Genomic DNA, 17985 nt, shown 5'->3' on the forward strand with positions numbered 1-17985 from the left:
AGTGATTCCATTCACACAGCTCTGTAAAAACAACTAAAAATGCTTTAATACGCATGCCGAGCCAGTAGTTTGCGATGCCACTTTATAAAGAAACACTGCACATGTAATATGCATGCACATGACATCACAGTTTTCACAAATTCACATTTTTGTAGTTTACAAGGAGACAATAATGGTATTGGTTTTAAAAACTTTTGATTTCGGACAAAACCCTTGGTTATTAAAAGTTCAAAAAGAGAGTTAAAAAAGAGGAGGAAAACCTTTTAAAAAAATAAATAAAGAAAGAAAGGAATGAATTTTTTGCTTGTATTTGTATTTAATTCTAAAATTTGAGTCAAGGGATATTTTCTGCAACATCCTTGAGTTTAAGGGAAACATAAGGGTGCCATGTTTCTGTCCAGAGATATGTTATCTCGATTTATTTGTTTTGAATCTTATTTATTTCGTTCCTTTGTTTATCAACGACAAAATATAAGAGATGACCAATCACGTCAAAGTAGGTGTGCAATAATGTTCACAGAGGCTGCTGAGCACGAATTCCAACGCGATGCATCAGTTTGTGTCTATAAAGTGCGAGATATGTAAGTAGCTAAACTAAACATAATATTTGCTAGCTGTTACATGACAGGTGACATACACACAAAACATGCATGAGATCTGCAAACAATATTCCATAGTTCTGAATGATTACACTTATCTCTTCCTGACAGTCGTTTTTACACCGTTTAATCACTATTGACAAGTGAGGGGAGACGTTTTCCACCAGCTCCGCAGGGCACAGGACCAGCATCTCTGATTTCAATATAAGCAAGAACTGTGGCAACGTCTCCAAGATGCTTCAAGAGACCTACCCGCAAAGCTACCTGGAAAACTTTGCAAAAGGGCAAAAGCTGCTTTAAATGCAAAGGATGCTCACACCAAATGTTTATTTAATTTAGAGAAGTTAATTGATAAAGAAAATCTATTAATGACATTATTTTTGACTGCATCCTCATTTAACAGCATTTTTACACGTGCATAAATCTTTTAACAGTATTGTAGCTTTGCAGGGAGGTTTCTTGAAGCGTCTTGGAGACGTTGCCACAGTTCTTCTGGATTTAGTCTGTCTCAGTTTGTTCTGTTTCTTCATGTCATTCCAGACAGACTGATGATGATCAGATCAGATCTCTGTGTGGAGCAAACAAAAATCTCACTGGATTATTACAATTAATGGCAAAATGAATGTTTGGAAATGTGAACTGATATTTCCTACTGACACACTGCAGCAAAAGATAGAAATAAGCTGCTGAAAATACTAGTGGCCTAAGACTTTTGCACAGTATGTATGTCATAATAGAAACATTAGGAATGCAAATTTTATGATTTCACTCTTAGGTTTTAATGAAAGTGAAAATGTCTGAAATGTGCATCGAATTCATGGGAATATCAAATAATAACCCCATTAATTACAATTAGGATTAAATGAAAAATAATAACACATGACATCATGTAACATGACACTAAACGTAAAAACACAGATCTATCCACAAATCCGTCATTAACAAACAGACACAAAATACTTTTACATTCAACATAACACAATGTTATATTGCCAGAGATACAAATTTATATCAATTAACCTCAATCCTTTTAAATCTCACAAATGTTGATATATTAGATTTTTGTTTTCATAATTTGGTGGAAAAATGTTACATATGAATATCCAAAGATAATTAATACCTGTCTGATTACATGACTGAACATGAAACTTCTGAACCCACAAGAGATACACTGGTTTTAGGACCAACTGAGATTCCAGTTCCCAGAAATTTTGCCTCCAGCCCACCCACACCAGCAGATACACCCGTGTCGACTCCAAGCCCCAATTTAACACCAACTGGACCGGCTTTAGCTGATGCACTGGCAATTTCAGCTCGAGCCATTGCTCCAGCTCCAACCACACTGATTTCAGCACCAGCCGAGGCGTTTGGGCCTTTGGCTTCTGCCTCAAATACACTGGCTTCAGCACGAGCTCGTCCAATTCCTGCTTCGGCATAGACTCCAGCTTTGGGAATCCTCTTTCCTGGTTCATCTTCAAGACCATGCGCATATGTTCCAGCTTGAGCATACTTCTTTTTTGCATGGGCATGTGGTTTTCTGTCATACGTATCAATTATGTTTATGGTATCGACTATATTAACATGAGCTGATGTGACTTTCACATATGGCTTCTTGGTAGTCTTCGATTTGATTTCCCAAGTTTCCTTTTTTAATAATTTCTTATTTATGTCACTTGAAATTTTTAGATCTACACTGTGTTTTTTGCCTTTCCACAGCTGTTTGGTATAAGGTATGTCAGATTCTTCATCTGCAAATAAAATAAATTAACTTTAATAGTTGCAGTGCAAGCAGACACAGACATTTAATAAGATTTATAAGAATTTATACCATTTTACACTAAACAGTAGAACATTGTGAATGTGAAAAGTTAGTTTTACTTAACCTTGCAAGTTTTAAGGTCTGTATTTGTCAGAGGTGATTAGTAACAAAATAGCCTACATTTACTCTGTTACATTTACTTTGACAACATTTTTGGAAAATTTGTAGTAGATTTATATGTGGGTACTTTTACTTTAACTCGAGTCAATTTCTAATGAAAATATTACTTTTACTTTGTTAAGCTGTGTGATGTTTCTCTTACATTACTTATTTTCAATGCAATGCATGCTAAAAAAAATGCATAGTTTATTCTCCTTGAGGGTATGCCCCATTCACGAATGAATCACACTTTTGAGTGGATTCAATTCAAAGACTTCCTCAAACACGTTAGCAAAATGGTCTGAATTGGTTTCGCGATACATTTGAATGATTTGTTTGAATGATTTGTTTGAATGATTTGTTCAGTTCTCTGCATGCAATGAATCACCTGAAGAAGTTTCCCACTCGTAACGGAAATTTTAAGAACACAGAGAACCAAAAAAGTGTTGGATGAAGTGGCCATAATAAATAATAGGTTGACTGTGCAGTATAGAAAGATTAATTGATTATAACAGAACTTAGTGACAACTTTTTAGTAATTAAAAGGAGCATTCTGCTATAATATGTTCAGAATTTGTTTGCAACATTTCTTTGTCGGCCACACGCTGCAAAGTTGTGGTTATTATGGCATCCACATATTTAGGTGAAACTCACTCTTGAAATAGCAATGAATGGGACAAAAATATATGTGAAAATGTGCATTAAGGGCTAAAGCGCCTTAGTTAATTCTGAAACCTAGCAGGTCATGAGTATTTTTCCTGCATGAGTTTTTTCACTCATTCTTCTCAGTGTCAGTGGTTCGAGTGCAAATCTCTGCAGGTTTACTTGTTGATATTGTCTAACAATTCAAATGTAGCTGTATAAGTTGTTATACAAAACAATGATATTGCAATGATATTGAAGCTTCAGATGAGATGCCAGAAATAAAGCTTGTCTCTTCTGTGTTTGTTGCAAAAATATCTAATTATGATATTAATATAAAATGTTAATAATATTATAAAAATATAAAATGTTATAATTAATAAGAAATGTGACTTTTAAAATATATAGTAAAGGGGTCATGAACTCAAAATTGCCTGAAAACAGGACAGAAAATAGCCTATTACTTCTAAATTTTGATGTTTTTTGACGTACAAATCTTGATAACATTATAAGTTGAACAGTATAAAATAATAAAAAAGGTAGTTTATGACCCCTTTAAATTATATAATATATTAATTTAACATTATATAATATAGTATCTAATATTACTCTTAGTCAAATTATACTATCACTTTTACTTGAGAAATGTTTTTGGATACTCTACCCACTTCTGGATTTAGTGTGAGATTTGGTTCCTACTGTGAGATCATAAATACTTTTATCTTTATTCCTCTCATACTGTGTAACATACAATCATAGTTTACATTCAAGACTGAACTACCTCCCATGTTTCTGTTAAGAACTGATAAACAAGTACACGGTGCAACCGGAAACTGGGACGTATGCCAATGCTTGGGCAGGCAGAGAGGGAGATTTATGTAGTTGTGATTTTCTGTGTTCTGGGCCACTTTGCCACTTCTCATCTGACATTTGACTAGTAAGCAACATTATTAAAAGACTCTTCATCTCCACAGCAGGCTTCCTGTCTCTTCATTCCTGATCCAGCATTCTTGGTGTCACCTCATTCATGATCTAACACTAAATGATCATGCTGTAACACTAAATTTTTCAACTGTACATGAAAAAAAAAAATTCTTAAAAGAAACGAAGTTATCTTTTTTTATATATATATTTGAAATATTGCATACAGAGATTGAGTGTTTGGTAATACTCAGACACACATATAATATACCACAGTTAGTAAATGAAACATTTTAGAAGTAAATAAATGCACAAATAAAATGCATCATTAAAAAAAATAAACAAAAATGTAGAGTTTTCTCAATGTTAGTACTGTAAATACAGACAGACTATTAAAATACACTTACCATTGTCTTCATGTCCAGGGTAACTTATATGTCGATTTCCAGACATGTTAGGTGTCAGAAGTTCTCCACTGGGCTTTGGTAGAGTGTCGCGGGTGAAGTTGTGACGGCCCGTATCGCCACTCCTGAGACACACAGAATAAGGCACCAACTCAAAGTTAGAGCACAATAGTTTTTGCCCTTGATCACTTTGAAATCATCTCAGAGTCACTTAAAAAGTGCAGAGAAGGAAGCGGTAACTGGAACAATAAACAAATGGAATTCCAAGAGCGTGACATCATATCCTGTTTGGTATAGATTCTAAAATTGCAAGATTACTTTGAGCAACCCTTAAGACCCTGTTGATGCAAATATGACACTGAATTCACACACACACACACACACACACACACACACACACACACACACACACACACATACTGTTAAAAGCACAGGATCTAATAGTTCCAAGAAGAACCTCTAACATACACAGAACATTTCCATTCCATTCTTTATATAGAAATTCTAAATATCAAAATTTCTATAGATGTTGTTTTTCAGCGCATATTTAAACACCTTCATCTTATTTTTATTATTCTCAGGTTAGGTAAATAAGTCGAATCGGACCTAAATTATGAGTACAAATTAGGACCAAAGGGTCTGTTCTGGCTTGTAAATCAATGCCACGGGAGGCAGACTTTGTCTGTAAAGTCAGTTTATTTATTACAATTTGTATATCTAGCAGCACAAGTATTCTAGAACTACTGCATACAAGTATTAAATAAAGTATAAATATCGAAAAGTTCTTTACTCAAGGCAATATCAGAGGTGGCTCTGGTCCCGGAGAAGCTCTTCAGGTCCCGTAGTGGCATCTAATCTCGTCCTCACGGATATTTAAACTAGTGAACTCCCCAAATGACGCAGACTGGGAACACCCTCAACGTCTTAAAGTAGCCTCATGTGTTATCTCTTCTTTCTTCTTCTGGATTCTACTGTAGACCTCGTCCTGCAGCCAGCCCATCACCTCTTGTTAAGAACTCTCTCCTCTTTTTCCCTCATATCTCTATTCTCTTACTAAACATATGCTTAATAAAAGTTTTAAAACAACAATGTGTGGTCTTTTCCTGATCTCTTGGACCCTGAATTCAACTCTGTACAGCCATTTCTGCTCACACATACTGTATAACTCTGCGACACTCTCCAGCCTAACATTACTGGTTCAGACATCATATAAATGTCATTGTTTTAGAAATACAATACCTATGCAACAGTTACATAATTGCCCATATAAGGTTTCTGCTGGAAATGAACAAAACAACAAACCATTTGACATAATATACTAGCTAAACAGTGAGCCAGAGTAATTGTATTCTTGAATGCATTTTACACAACATCCCCCTTATGCAATTAATCTGACTCATTGTAATTTTCCCTTTTTTTAGTTTAAAACCCCTGTTCTAAACTATCACCTGATTTCTTACGGTATTTCTTTTCTTTAAAAAAACTTTCAATAACAGCTAATTTATTCTTATCATTATTACCTTGCCACTTAAGTTCATTCAAAAGTATTCACAAGGGATTTTTAAAAGTTTTTTTTTAAAACTAATTTTTACTCTGTCACTATAATTTGTTACATCTAAATATCCTTCAGATAAAGCCAATCAAAAAAAAAAAAAAAAGCATCATTCTGATGTGCTGGTCTCCTCCTTTTTTCACTCTGGCTCCAGTGCAGGCTCTAGCCCAGACCGGGGTCAAGTCATGTCCGCAGAAGTATTGTCCACAGGAACCATTCTTGTTGGTTTTGTATTGTCTGTTGGGGTTTCTGAGAAGCGGACTGCTTCTCTTGTCATGACCACGGAGGCCATTCCCAAGCCTCCTGCCTCTCTGGTTGCCTCGATAGAAGCGGTTCCTGAGCACACCCCTGAAAAGGTCTCTGTCACCCCGTTCAGCCCAAGGAGGGCTGTGGGTCTCATGTTTGGCCTAGAGGAGGCCTCAGATTCCGCTCCTGTTCCTGTGGATAACCCTGAGAGGGCTCCTGTTCCTGATTTTAGCCCACGTAGGGGTCCTGATCACTAGTTAAGCCCAAGGAGGGCTACCGATTTCTTGATCAACCCAGGGAGGGCTCCTGAACCCCAGTGGAATCCTGTAAGGATTTCCCTAAGGATTTTTTTGGGGGGGGCTGTAGTGGCCGGACCGAGAGCCGAGGCCAAGGCCACGGAGGCCGTCCAGCCATGGCCTCCTGAGCTTCCTGCACCGCCATGGCCATGGTTTTATTAATAAATCGCTGCATTATATTCTTCATCAACGAGGACGTAAAAACGCTGTTTAAGTATCTAAACTCAAATCTTCATTGTTTGTAGAGAGAGACGTGCAGAACCAGGATATTCACACACACAACTGCCATCCCTCTCTCTCTTGATTGATAATTAATTCAAGTAAATGTTATAATTCATTCATTCAAATAAATGTGATCTTCCATCTCTGTGTCTGATTTGAAGCGGGCAGAATGTTAGCGCTAATGAGCCTCAACTGATGAAAATAGCTGTCATTTTTACAATTCTGGTCAAATATTGCTCTGCAAACATAATTAACAGCTTTAACTTGTCAGTGCTGGAAAATGACCATGGTATAAGCAGGATAATGCACGGCTAGCTGTGCATGAACTGATTTTAATGCTTCACATCGGGTGGTTCTTGGCCTCCCGTGAACCATGCATGTCATGCATTAAAATTGTTTTAGCCATGCATTATCCCTTACATATTAGAGTGGGAATTACTGCTACATTTGTAAGTGTTTGTGTCTGCCAGCCCAGGTATAAAGCCACAATAAGCCCTCAGAGCGAACTTGTCGATCCATCTTGATGAATGATGCAGAGGAACGTAAACAGGTGAACTGTGACCAATAAGTTTACAGCTTTACTCACATGTGACTTGCATTAACGCAGTTCGGTATGCTTCGCAATGTTGCCTTGTGAAAGCCAACCGAACCAAGAAGAAAATGCAACATTGTAACAAATTAAGTCCATGTTTCAGAACAAAGCAAACGATCTACAGGTCTGAAAACACCCTAAGAGACAATGAACAAAGACACAAGAAACAAACACAGATCATCACTAAATTCATGCTCAAGTTCTGTCTATTATTTATCAATAGATGTCTTACTGAGTATTCTCTCTACCCAATTTTTAAAGATCCAATGTTGTATCCCATCCAGAAACACTGTGTTTTTTGTCATCTTCCTGACACACACACACACACACACACACACACACACACTCATTTTGAATAATTTCTCCAACAGTCTCTTTACTTCTTTATTATTCTATGTTTAACCTTTTATGGACTTGCTTATTTGCAAATGATACATTTTTCATTTTAATGTTATTGCTTCTCAGCTTAGCCGGTTTGTTTTTTCCCTACACTCTCTTTGTAGGTTTAATTTCTGTTTATCTTCCCTTCTCTTTATGTGCCTAATTTAACAAGTTTTATCCCTTGTTCCAAATCTTTTCTTTTTTTTAAAGTTTCATTCCTACACAAATTATTAGTTTATACAAGTTTTTTAAATGATCTAGATCCAAATTCACGATTGAGAATAAAACAGGTTGCTTAATTTCATATTCTGTGTATTTGAGTAATGCTTTTGCTTCACACACACAAACTCCTGCTGGAGTCTGGAACAGAATGATACTATCTCCTTGACCTCTTCTGACCTTTCTGCTTCACACTGGTCTGGGTTTTCACATGCAAGTCCCTCTTCTTTCTTGGAATCTTTGTTATTCTTCATTTTTACAGTTTTTCTGGATTGCTAACACACTATAACTGATTCATTTGGCCCAATTTTCCAAACCATTCATATAGTTCTCAAAACAAAGACACGTTTCTCAAAACTTTTAACACATTTCACCTGTTTGCACACACGTTCCAATTTGCTCAGTGTTTTCTGCAAAACTCTACACAAAAACGGCAGCATTTTGCACAGGTTTAACCATGTTCTCATTCAGAAAACACAAACACACAATATAATTAACTCAAGCATCAAAAAATGATCTCAAACAGCACACATTTATCCATGTATGAACATTCAGTAGCAAAACTGATGACACACAGGTCAGAATCTCAGGATGATATGCACAGGAGCACAAGTGATTATATGTTTTGGAAAATGAATCCTGGTTGTGGGAGACAAAGAGGAATAGGAGGAGAAAATAAAAATGAAGGGGATTAGGTCAAAGGTCATTGGTTCCTGATGAAATACAAAGCACTATGGTTGACCACGTTCTTCTGCATGGACTGACCGTGAGGGAAGTTCGCCTACAGGCTCATCTACAAGGTTTCAATACTACTGACACATACAATATAATTACAGTACATAGCAGCAGTACTTCAGATGAGACAACTTTCATTATTCTGTATACAGTAAATACTGTAGCACACACTCTCAAACTCATTACTGTTGAATTGATTTGTAGCCAAGTAGTCCTTACATTTACTGTATTTGTGCAGAACTGAGAGACGACTGTCTAGGGGAGGCAGAGAAGTCTTTTCTCAGAAGAATAAGAAACTGCTATAAAAAATAAGGATACTGCCAATACTGTAATGCAGTTTGGCAGAGGATGCTGAATTTATTTACAGTTTTTCTCGATTGCTAACACACAATTCATGAAACAATTCACCATTTTCTCACAACTATAAACACAATCTCAAAATTACACACCAACTTGTGCAAACTTCAAACTTCCAGGTCAAAATCAAATAGTTTAGTCAAAAACATATTATCAATTGTCAGACTCAAACTTTGGCCTCAGATGATACACAAACCTGTCAAATACTCAGACTACGTTCCTGTCTAGAGAACACTAGTGAGATCAATTCAAAGAATAAATAAATAAATTCAGCATCCTCTGCCAAACTGCATTACAGTATTGGCAGTATCCTTATTTTTTATAGCAGTTTCTTATTCTTCTGAGAAAAGACTTCTCTGCCTCCCCTAGACAGTCGTCTCTCAGTTCTGCACAAATACAGTAAATGTAAGGACTACTTGGCTACAAATCAATTCAACAGTAATGAGTTTGAGGGTGTGTGCTACAGTATTTACTGTACATAGAATAATGAAAGTTCTCTCATCTGAAGTACTGCTGCTATGTACTGTAATTATATTGTATGTGTCAGCAGTATTGAAACCTTGTGTCACGGGGAATGAGACAAAAGGATTCAAGTGCGGTGAAATACAGTTTATTGACTGAAGACAAGAAGTAATTGGTCACAAGAGGTTCGCTGGCTGGGTAGCGCAGGGACCACAATGGGCAGCCTAGCCGGACGAAGACCATCAGCTGGAGAACGAGAGGTGAAACTGGTCGAACAGTGAGAGGAATCCAGGAACACGCGCCAGCCGATCCCAGGAACTAACACAGAGGAACTGACGAAGACAAGACAGGTTAGCGTGCCATAAATAGCCAGAGAGAGATACGAGCCGCACCTGACTCCAATCAACTCGTATCTCTGACACACCCACCACTTAAACACACACACCACAAGCAAGAATGAGATACCGAACCCATGAAACGTGACAGTACCCCTCCTCCTAGGAGCGCCTCTTGGCGCTCTCAGCCAACCTGCCCTGTTGATTGTAATCATCAATAAGGGAGTGATCCAATATGTCCCTGGCAGGTACCCAACTTCTCTCCTCTGGGCCGTAACCTTCCCAGTCCACCAAGTACTGGAATCCACGTCCCCTCCGTCTCGAGTCCAGGATACGGTTTACCGAATAAGTAGGTTCCCCGTCTACGAGACGCGGCGGTGGAGGAACCGGTAGGCGGATTAAGGCGAGAATGAAAACGGGTTTGATTTTGGATACATGGAACACGGGATGAATTCTCCTGTACGCAGGAGGAGTTGGAGGCGGACTGTCACTGGGCTAATGTTTTTAGTGACAGGAAACGGGCCAATGAATTTGGGAGCTAACTTATTACAAACGGATCGGAGAGGAATGTTCTTAGTAGAAAGCCACACCTTTTGACCCACAACGTATACGGGAGGCTTTGACCGGTGGCGATCAGCCTTAGCCTTGGTGCGCGCCCCCACCCGGAGGAGTCTCTCTCGGGCTCTCGTCCAGGTAAGGTGACACCTCTGGACAAAGGCGTGGGCAGAGGGGACCGTGACTTCAGATTCCATACTGGGAAAAAGAGGTGGCTGGTAACCTAAACTACATTCAAACGGCGAGAGGCCCGTAGACGACACTGGCAACGAGTTATGTGCATACTCAACCCACGAGAGCTGCTGAAACCAGGAAGTGGGATTCTGAACGACCAAACGTCGCAACACCCTCTCGAGATCCTGGTTTGCCCGCTCAGTTTGACCGTTGGTCTGAGGGTGAAACCCCGAAGACAAACTCACAGTCGCCCCCAGTAAACGACAAAACTCTCCAAAATTTGGATACAAACTGGGGACCCCTGTCGGAAACCACGTCCATCGGGAGGCCATGAATGCGAAAGACGTGATTCACGACAGTAGCCGCTGTCTCCTTGGCTGAGGGTAATTTGGGCAAGGGAATGAAATGGGCCGCCTTCGAGAACCGGTCCACTACAGTTAAAACAACCATATTGCCCAGGGAGGGCGGGAGGGCAGTAACGAAATCTAGCGCTATGTGGGACCAGGGTCTCGAAGGGACCGACAGCGGCTGAAGTAACCCCTCTGGCGGTCGATTGGAAGTCTTACCTCGAGCACAGACTGAACAGGCCAAAACAAACTCTCGGATATCGCGAGCCATGGTGCGCCACCAGAATCGTTGTTTGACCAAAAAGATGGCGCTACCAGCTCCTGGATCGCCCGTCCAGTTATCCTGATCTGATCATCCTGAACGTCCATACGAGAAGTGGTGTTACCCAGGAAGTGCTGAAGATCGGTTGCATCCGCTGAATCCTGCATGGTCAGTTCCTATTGTCACGGGGAATGAGACAAAAGGATTCAAGTGCGGTGAAATACAGTTTATTGACTGAAGACAAGAAGTAATTGGTCACAAGAGGTTCGCTGGCTGGGTAGCGCAGGGACCACAATGGGCAGCCTAGCCGGACGAAGACCATCAGCCGGAGAACGAGAGGTGAAACTGGTCGAACAGCGAGAGGAATCCAGGAACACGCGCCAGCCGATCCCAGGAACTAACACAGAGGAACTGACGAAGACAAGACAGGTTAGCGTGCCATAAATAGCCAGAGAGATACGAGCCGCACCTGACTCCAATCAACTCGTATCGCTGACACACCCACCACTTAAACACACACACACACCACAAGCAAGAATGAGATACCGAACCCATGAAACGTGACACCTTGTAGATGAGCCTGTAGGCGAACTTCCCTCACGGTCAGTCCATGCAGAAGAACATGGTCAACCATAGTGCTTTGTATTTCATCAGGAACCAATGACCTTTGACCTAATCCCCTTCATTTTTATTTTCTCCTCCTATTCCTCTTTGTCTCCCACAACCAGGATTCATTTTCCAAAACATATAATCACTTGTGCTCCTGTGCATATCATCCTGAGATTCTGACCTGTGTGTCATCAGTTTTGCTACTGAATGTTCATACATGGATAAATGTGTGCTGTTTGAGATCATTTTTTGATGCTTGAGTTAATTATATTGTGTGTTTGTGTTTTCTGAATGAGAACATGGTTAAACCTGTGCAAAATGCTGCCGTTTTTGTGTAGAGTTTTGCAGAAAACACTGAGCAAATTGGAACGTGTGTGCAAACAGGTGAAATGTGTTAAAAGTTTTGAGAAACGTGTCTTTGTTTTGAGAACTATATGAATGGTTTGGAAAATTGGGCCAAATGAATCAGTTATAGTGTGTTAGCAATCCAGAAAAACTGTATTTATTTATTCTTTTATCCATTCTTTCTTTCTTTCTTTCTGTAAAACAACTGACAGTATATTCCAATGTGTATTTACGGTATGTTCAGTTGTTTGGTCTTTGAATTTTTCTCTTGAAGTGCTTTTCATCTACTGTAAGCCCAGCTAACAAATTTATGTTCTGAGAACGTTTTTGTAACGTTCTGTTTTGGTTGTGGGAACGTTATTTGGAATGTTCCAAAAATGTGGAAATGTCCAGTTTGTTTAACGTTGCTAGAACATTATTTGATGGTTAGCATAACGTTCCTACAACGTTCTTGCAACCTAAATTTCACTAAAAATATAACGTTATATGAACGTTTATTTGGAACATTCCAAGAACGTTAAAATGTCCAGTTTGCTTAACGTTCCTAGAACGTTATTTTATGGTTGGCATAACGTTCCTGCAACGTTCTTGCAACCTACATTTCATTTAAAAATATAACGTTCTATGAACGTTTATTTGGAACATTCCAAGAACGTTAAAATGTCCAGTTTGCTTAACGTTCCTACAACGTTATTTTTGGTTAGCATAACGTTCCTACAACGTTCTTGCAACCTAAATTTCACAAAAAATATAACATTCTATGAATGTTTATTTGGAACATTCCAAGAACGTTAAAATGTCCAGTTTGCTTAACGTTCCTACAACGTTATTTTTTTGTTAGCATAATGTTCCTACAACGTTCTTGCAACCTAAATTTCACTAAAAATATAACGTTCTATGAACGTTTATTTGGAACATTCAAAGAACGTTAAAATGTCCAGTTTGCTTAACGTTCCTAGAGCGTTATTTTATGGTTGGCATAACATTCCTGCAACGTTCTTGCAACCTACATTTCATTTAAAAATATAACGTTCTATGAACGCTTATTTGGAACATTCCAAAACGTTAAAATGTCCAGTTTGCTTAACGTTCTTAGAACATTTTATGGTTAGCATAACGTTCCTGCAACCTAAATTTAATTTAAAAATATAACGTTCTATGAACTTTTATTTGAAACATTCCAAAACGTTAAAATGTCCAGTTTGCTTAACGTTGCTAGAACGTTATTTTATGGTTAGCATAACTTTCCTGCAATGTTCTTGCAACCTAATTTTCATTAAAAATATAATGTTCTATTAACGTTTATTTGGAACATTCCAAGAACGTCAAAATGTCTAGTTTGCCTAACGTTGCTAGAACATTATTTTATGGTTAGCATAATGTTCCTACAACTTTATTTCCACCTACATTTTCTTAAAAATACAACACCCTAAAAACATTTGGAACATTACAAAGTTTAGTTTAATAAAATGTTATTTTAAGATTAGCAGTATTGCAACATTCGCTTTCAACATCATTTTTATTAACACAACCTTCCAGATACGAGCAAGTATATAATTACATGTGCATTTCAACAGGTATCTGAATTATTAAAGATAATCAATTTCAAAAAGTTAATTAACACATTAAACAAATTGGTGAAATTTGCATATCATGTAAAATAATAATAATAATAATAATATGTAGTTTAATATTTATGACAATGAACTATAACTTCACAGCTAAATATAAACTATGAAATTAACATTTAATAATTGAGAACTTCTATATGAATTTGAGTGTGGGGTGTGGGTGCTGAAAAACTGTGGTCCATGTCCCGTCTCTCCACGCTCCATCTATAAAGTAAACAGATTGGCTGATGTTACAAAGTGATATTACAAAATGCCTATAAAATAATTAGTGTGGCTATGCCAAAAAAATTATTAGGATCTGTGCTGCGAGTTCTACAAATATTACATTACTCAAGAGTCAAAGGTAGTTTCATTTGACTTGGCATATGTTACTTTCAATGACAAGCTACTAGCAGCATTAAGAAAAACGTCTTCTGAAGCATCATTAGATTAAGAAAAATATAAACATTCAAATAATACATTTTCATCATGTCACTTCCGAAAAACAATTTTAGGTCAACATAAATTGACCTAATTTATTCATCTTGATAGGTATACACATGCACACTACTGGAAATACATCATAATAGGGTAGTTAAGTCAACTGCAATTTCCATTTTATACCAATTTGAAACAGGAAAAATCCCTTCAACATTTAACATTTAGAAGTCATCAATAAAGTTATTAAATGGCAAAAGTTGCCTTGTTACATGTTATTAGCTAATAAACTGTTACATGAACTCAGTTAAGGAAGGAAACTCAGAGATAAAACAGGTAAGATTAATAGGTTCTAGTAGGTGTTTCTGGGTAGGGATGCTAGCATTGACCCATTAACTGACAGTAAGAATTTTCGCTATTAACACATCAGTTAAATTGTTAAGGAATAATTTGTAATGTTTTCCTTTAAAAAAAAATGCTGCATGGATTAAAAAAACTGCATTGTCAAAATGGCATTGAGAGCAAAAAAACAAGTTACACTCAAGTTGTTAGTTAATCCTTTAAATTTTACAGGTATTCAGAAACAAGATAAATAACAGAAGGTATAAGTAGCTTTTTTTATTATGTGTCAAAGCCTAAACTATAAACTTTTAGAAGCTTGAAAATAAAGACTTCCAATGGAAAGACAAAATGATGAATGAAAATCAAAAATAAAACATTTGTTTGAAGATGAATGAAATTCATTCAAAATGAATTTGGAACAACATGAGGGTGAGCAAACCATGACAGATTATTATTATTTTTTTAACCATACTGATCTCAGTTAAAATTTTTAAATGTTGCCAAGTAAATATAAAGTTGTCCTGACATGTGTCCTACCTTGTGTATCTTGAAACAATCTGCAGAGACTACTTTTCAGATAGTAGTAGATCTGCCAGGATCATAACTTGAATGGCTGATGCCATTATTGTCCCTGAAGACAAAACACAAAATTAGAGAAATTTAACTCACAATTAAGCAACATTTATGGACAGCTTATTTTTATGAATCATAAGACAATTTTTAACCACTACAAACTTAGCATTAGCAATTACCTGACATCTTTATAAGAAAACGAAGCAACTTTAGGATAAGGGAAAGTAGAAGTTTTTTCCCCATCTATATTAGTTAAGTATATAAATGTATAACTATAATCAGAACTTAAGACTTCACTGGTATTCTTCTGAAGCAACACAAAATACCAAAAGACTTGACGGAATGACAAACTGAAATTTAAGATGTTATTCACTCTGCCAATTCACTCTGCATCAAACTGGTGGCACCTACATTACATCAAACATGACTGGTCTTTAGATGTCATTCTTGTGGGATGTTAGTTTGTTATTTTTCATCTGTATTGTGTAACGTTATTCACAATTTGATCTTTAGGTTTAAATTTCAATCTAATATTCACAAAACAAAAGTATACTATTGCTTCAGAAGACTTAACATTTGTGCTGCTGGTCATTTCTGGTCATCATTACATCTGCATTAATAGCAATTCATCAAAATATAAAAACTGAAGAACGATGAATTTAAATAACTGTTTATAAGGTGACAAATTACATCTTGTACAACACTAAAGCCCATCAATTTGTTTAATGTGAATTCTACTTACTTTATTTTAGGCTCATATTAGTATCAGCCGTCTTGTTGCAAATGACATCACACCACCCCTCGCTGCCTTTCTGAAAAGATTGATTTCAAAAGCATGACAACAATTTGTTAGTATGAATTTTAAGAAAGACAGTGAGGAGCAAATAACAGTGTAAAATGTTAACTAAAGTTAACAAAACAGTCATTATAAATGCTCCTCAGCCCCTTTGTTCACTGCGTTCGGCGGATTTAGAAAACTTGATCAGCATCACATGGATATTCTAGATGAAACTGACAAAGCGGATAATAATGATTAACTAAAAGTTTAAAGGCATTGTAATACAGAGAATATGTCTTTGCTTTACCTCTCTTGAGAACTGTGGCGAGTGACGGTTACAGATGACGACATCCTGTCAGCTGTCTCTCCAGTTTAAAAATACAATTCGCGGGACTCGTTTGTCTGTGTCCAGCTGTGAGAAACCACACACACACACACACACACACACACACACACACACACACACACACACACACACACACACACACACCTTAATTTATCACTGACAAACTGTTGTGTATAACACTGCATATTTAACACTTGCCGTTGATAACTTTGATGTGGTTGTCCTTGCTTCTTTGCTAGCTAACATTACAATGATAACTGAGCTGGTTAATCTTCAGATAAAATTGACAAAACACAAAATAACGTTCAAAAGTGCTTTAAATAGGAATAAAAAAGTGAATGCTTACCTGTTATTTTCCGTGACGGCGTCGCGAGCCGTCCGGCTGTGATCCAGTGACTGTGAGCTGTGGGGGAGGGGCGGATGTGACTGACTGAAAATGCGCGCGGTTTTTGAAAAACACCGGATAATATTTTGTCTCGAGTAAAATTAATTTCTTTAAAAGGATTGATCTATGCTTAATATGAAACAGATTTATGTATTTATTGTATTATCTTTAGTTATGAAGGCTATTTAATTAATATTGAAAGAGATAAAGCAAACGTGATTTCTAGAAAAACAATGTTAGAAATCATGAATTAAGCAAATTTTTCTTTAAAATATTTTGTGGTCAGCCATTTAGACATAATAACCATATGGTAGATTAAATTAATTTATACTTATTTAGATTGAGTTCCCCTTAACCTAATTAGATTTTGAGTTAACTTTTTTTGTTAAATTAACTAATTTAATTTAGCAAATGCCACTGATTTACAGTGTATGACATTTCACTATAGGCCTATGACTTCAAAAAGTTATAAAAGATATATAATTAATAATGATAAAGTATATAATTATAAAAGATTCAGTGACTTTGCCACATCCTAATCGAGGTTGTAGTTTCATATTTAAATACATTTTATTTTTCTATCATATTCTGTTCTATTCTTGTTTTATATAGCCTATAAGTGTTTTTTTTTTCTAAAGATGTTTCTCCCAACATTATGGTAATGTTAATAAAGTAGCCTGAAATCATAAGGACATGAATACTGTTCTCAGAATGTTTTGATAACAACATAATAACATTTAGCAATTAATTATTAATTTAGAAATTATATTACATTACAATAACGTTCTAAGAATGTTGTTCTAAAAATGTTTTCTCTCAACATTATGAGAACGTTCATTAAGTACAAATAACGTCCTAAAGACGTTCCAAGAACGTTGTTCTAAGAACGTTTTCTATCAGAGTTATAAGAACATTCATCAAGTAAAAATGACGTCCTAAAGACGTTCCAAGAACGTTGTTCTAAGAACGTTTTCTATCAGAGTTATAAGAACATTCATCAAGTACAAATGACGTCCTAAAGACGTTCCAAGAACGTTGTTCTAAGAACGTTTTCTATCAGAGTTATAAGAACATTCATCAAGTACAAATAACGTCCTAAACACGTTCCAAGAACGTTGTTCTAAGAACGTTTTCTATCAGAGTTATAAGAACATTCATCAAGTAAAAATAACGTCCTAAACATGTTCCAAGAACGTTGTTCTAAGAACGTTTTCTATCAGAGTTATAAGAACATTCATCAAGTACAAATAACGTCCTAAACACGTTCCAAGAACGTTGTTGTAAGAACGTTTTCTATCAGAGTTATAAGAACATTCATCAAGTACAAATAACGTCTAAAG

General features: G+C 36.7%; 1 protein-coding gene and 1 long non-coding RNA gene across 3 annotated transcripts; both read right to left on the reverse strand.

Moving 5' to 3' along the window:
* Nucleotides 1-24: 24 nt before the first annotated feature.
* Nucleotides 25-5373, reverse strand: LOC131549933 (uncharacterized). Of its 2 annotated transcripts, XM_058792527.1 has the most exons (4): nucleotides 5275-5373; nucleotides 4488-4609; nucleotides 1720-2347; nucleotides 25-1167 (listed from the first exon to the last, which is right to left on the reverse strand). In XM_058792527.1, exons 2-3 carry the CDS (start codon nucleotides 4531-4533, stop codon nucleotides 1728-1730), a joined length of 666 nt encoding a protein of 221 aa, XP_058648510.1. In that variant the 5' UTR covers nucleotides 4534-4609; nucleotides 5275-5373; the 3' UTR covers nucleotides 25-1167; nucleotides 1720-1727. The 2 variants fall into 2 exon arrangements, with proteins under 2 accessions (XP_058648510.1, XP_058648508.1); XM_058792525.1 differs by having other exon boundaries at nucleotides 25-2347.
* Nucleotides 5374-13673: 8300 nt separating this feature from the next.
* On the reverse strand, nucleotides 13674-16696 carry LOC131549603 (uncharacterized). Its single transcript, XR_009273448.1, has 5 exons — nucleotides 16607-16696; nucleotides 16222-16326; nucleotides 15879-15948; nucleotides 15101-15194; nucleotides 13674-14008 (listed from the first exon to the last, which is right to left on the reverse strand). It is a non-coding gene; the product is annotated as an uncharacterized LOC131549603 (long non-coding RNA).
* Nucleotides 16697-17985: the final 1289 nt, after the last annotated feature.

The sequence above is a fragment of the Onychostoma macrolepis genome, chromosome 11 (assembly GCF_012432095.1).
Source record: "Onychostoma macrolepis isolate SWU-2019 chromosome 11, ASM1243209v1, whole genome shotgun sequence".
NCBI lineage: Eukaryota > Metazoa > Chordata > Actinopteri > Cypriniformes > Cyprinidae > Onychostoma > Onychostoma macrolepis.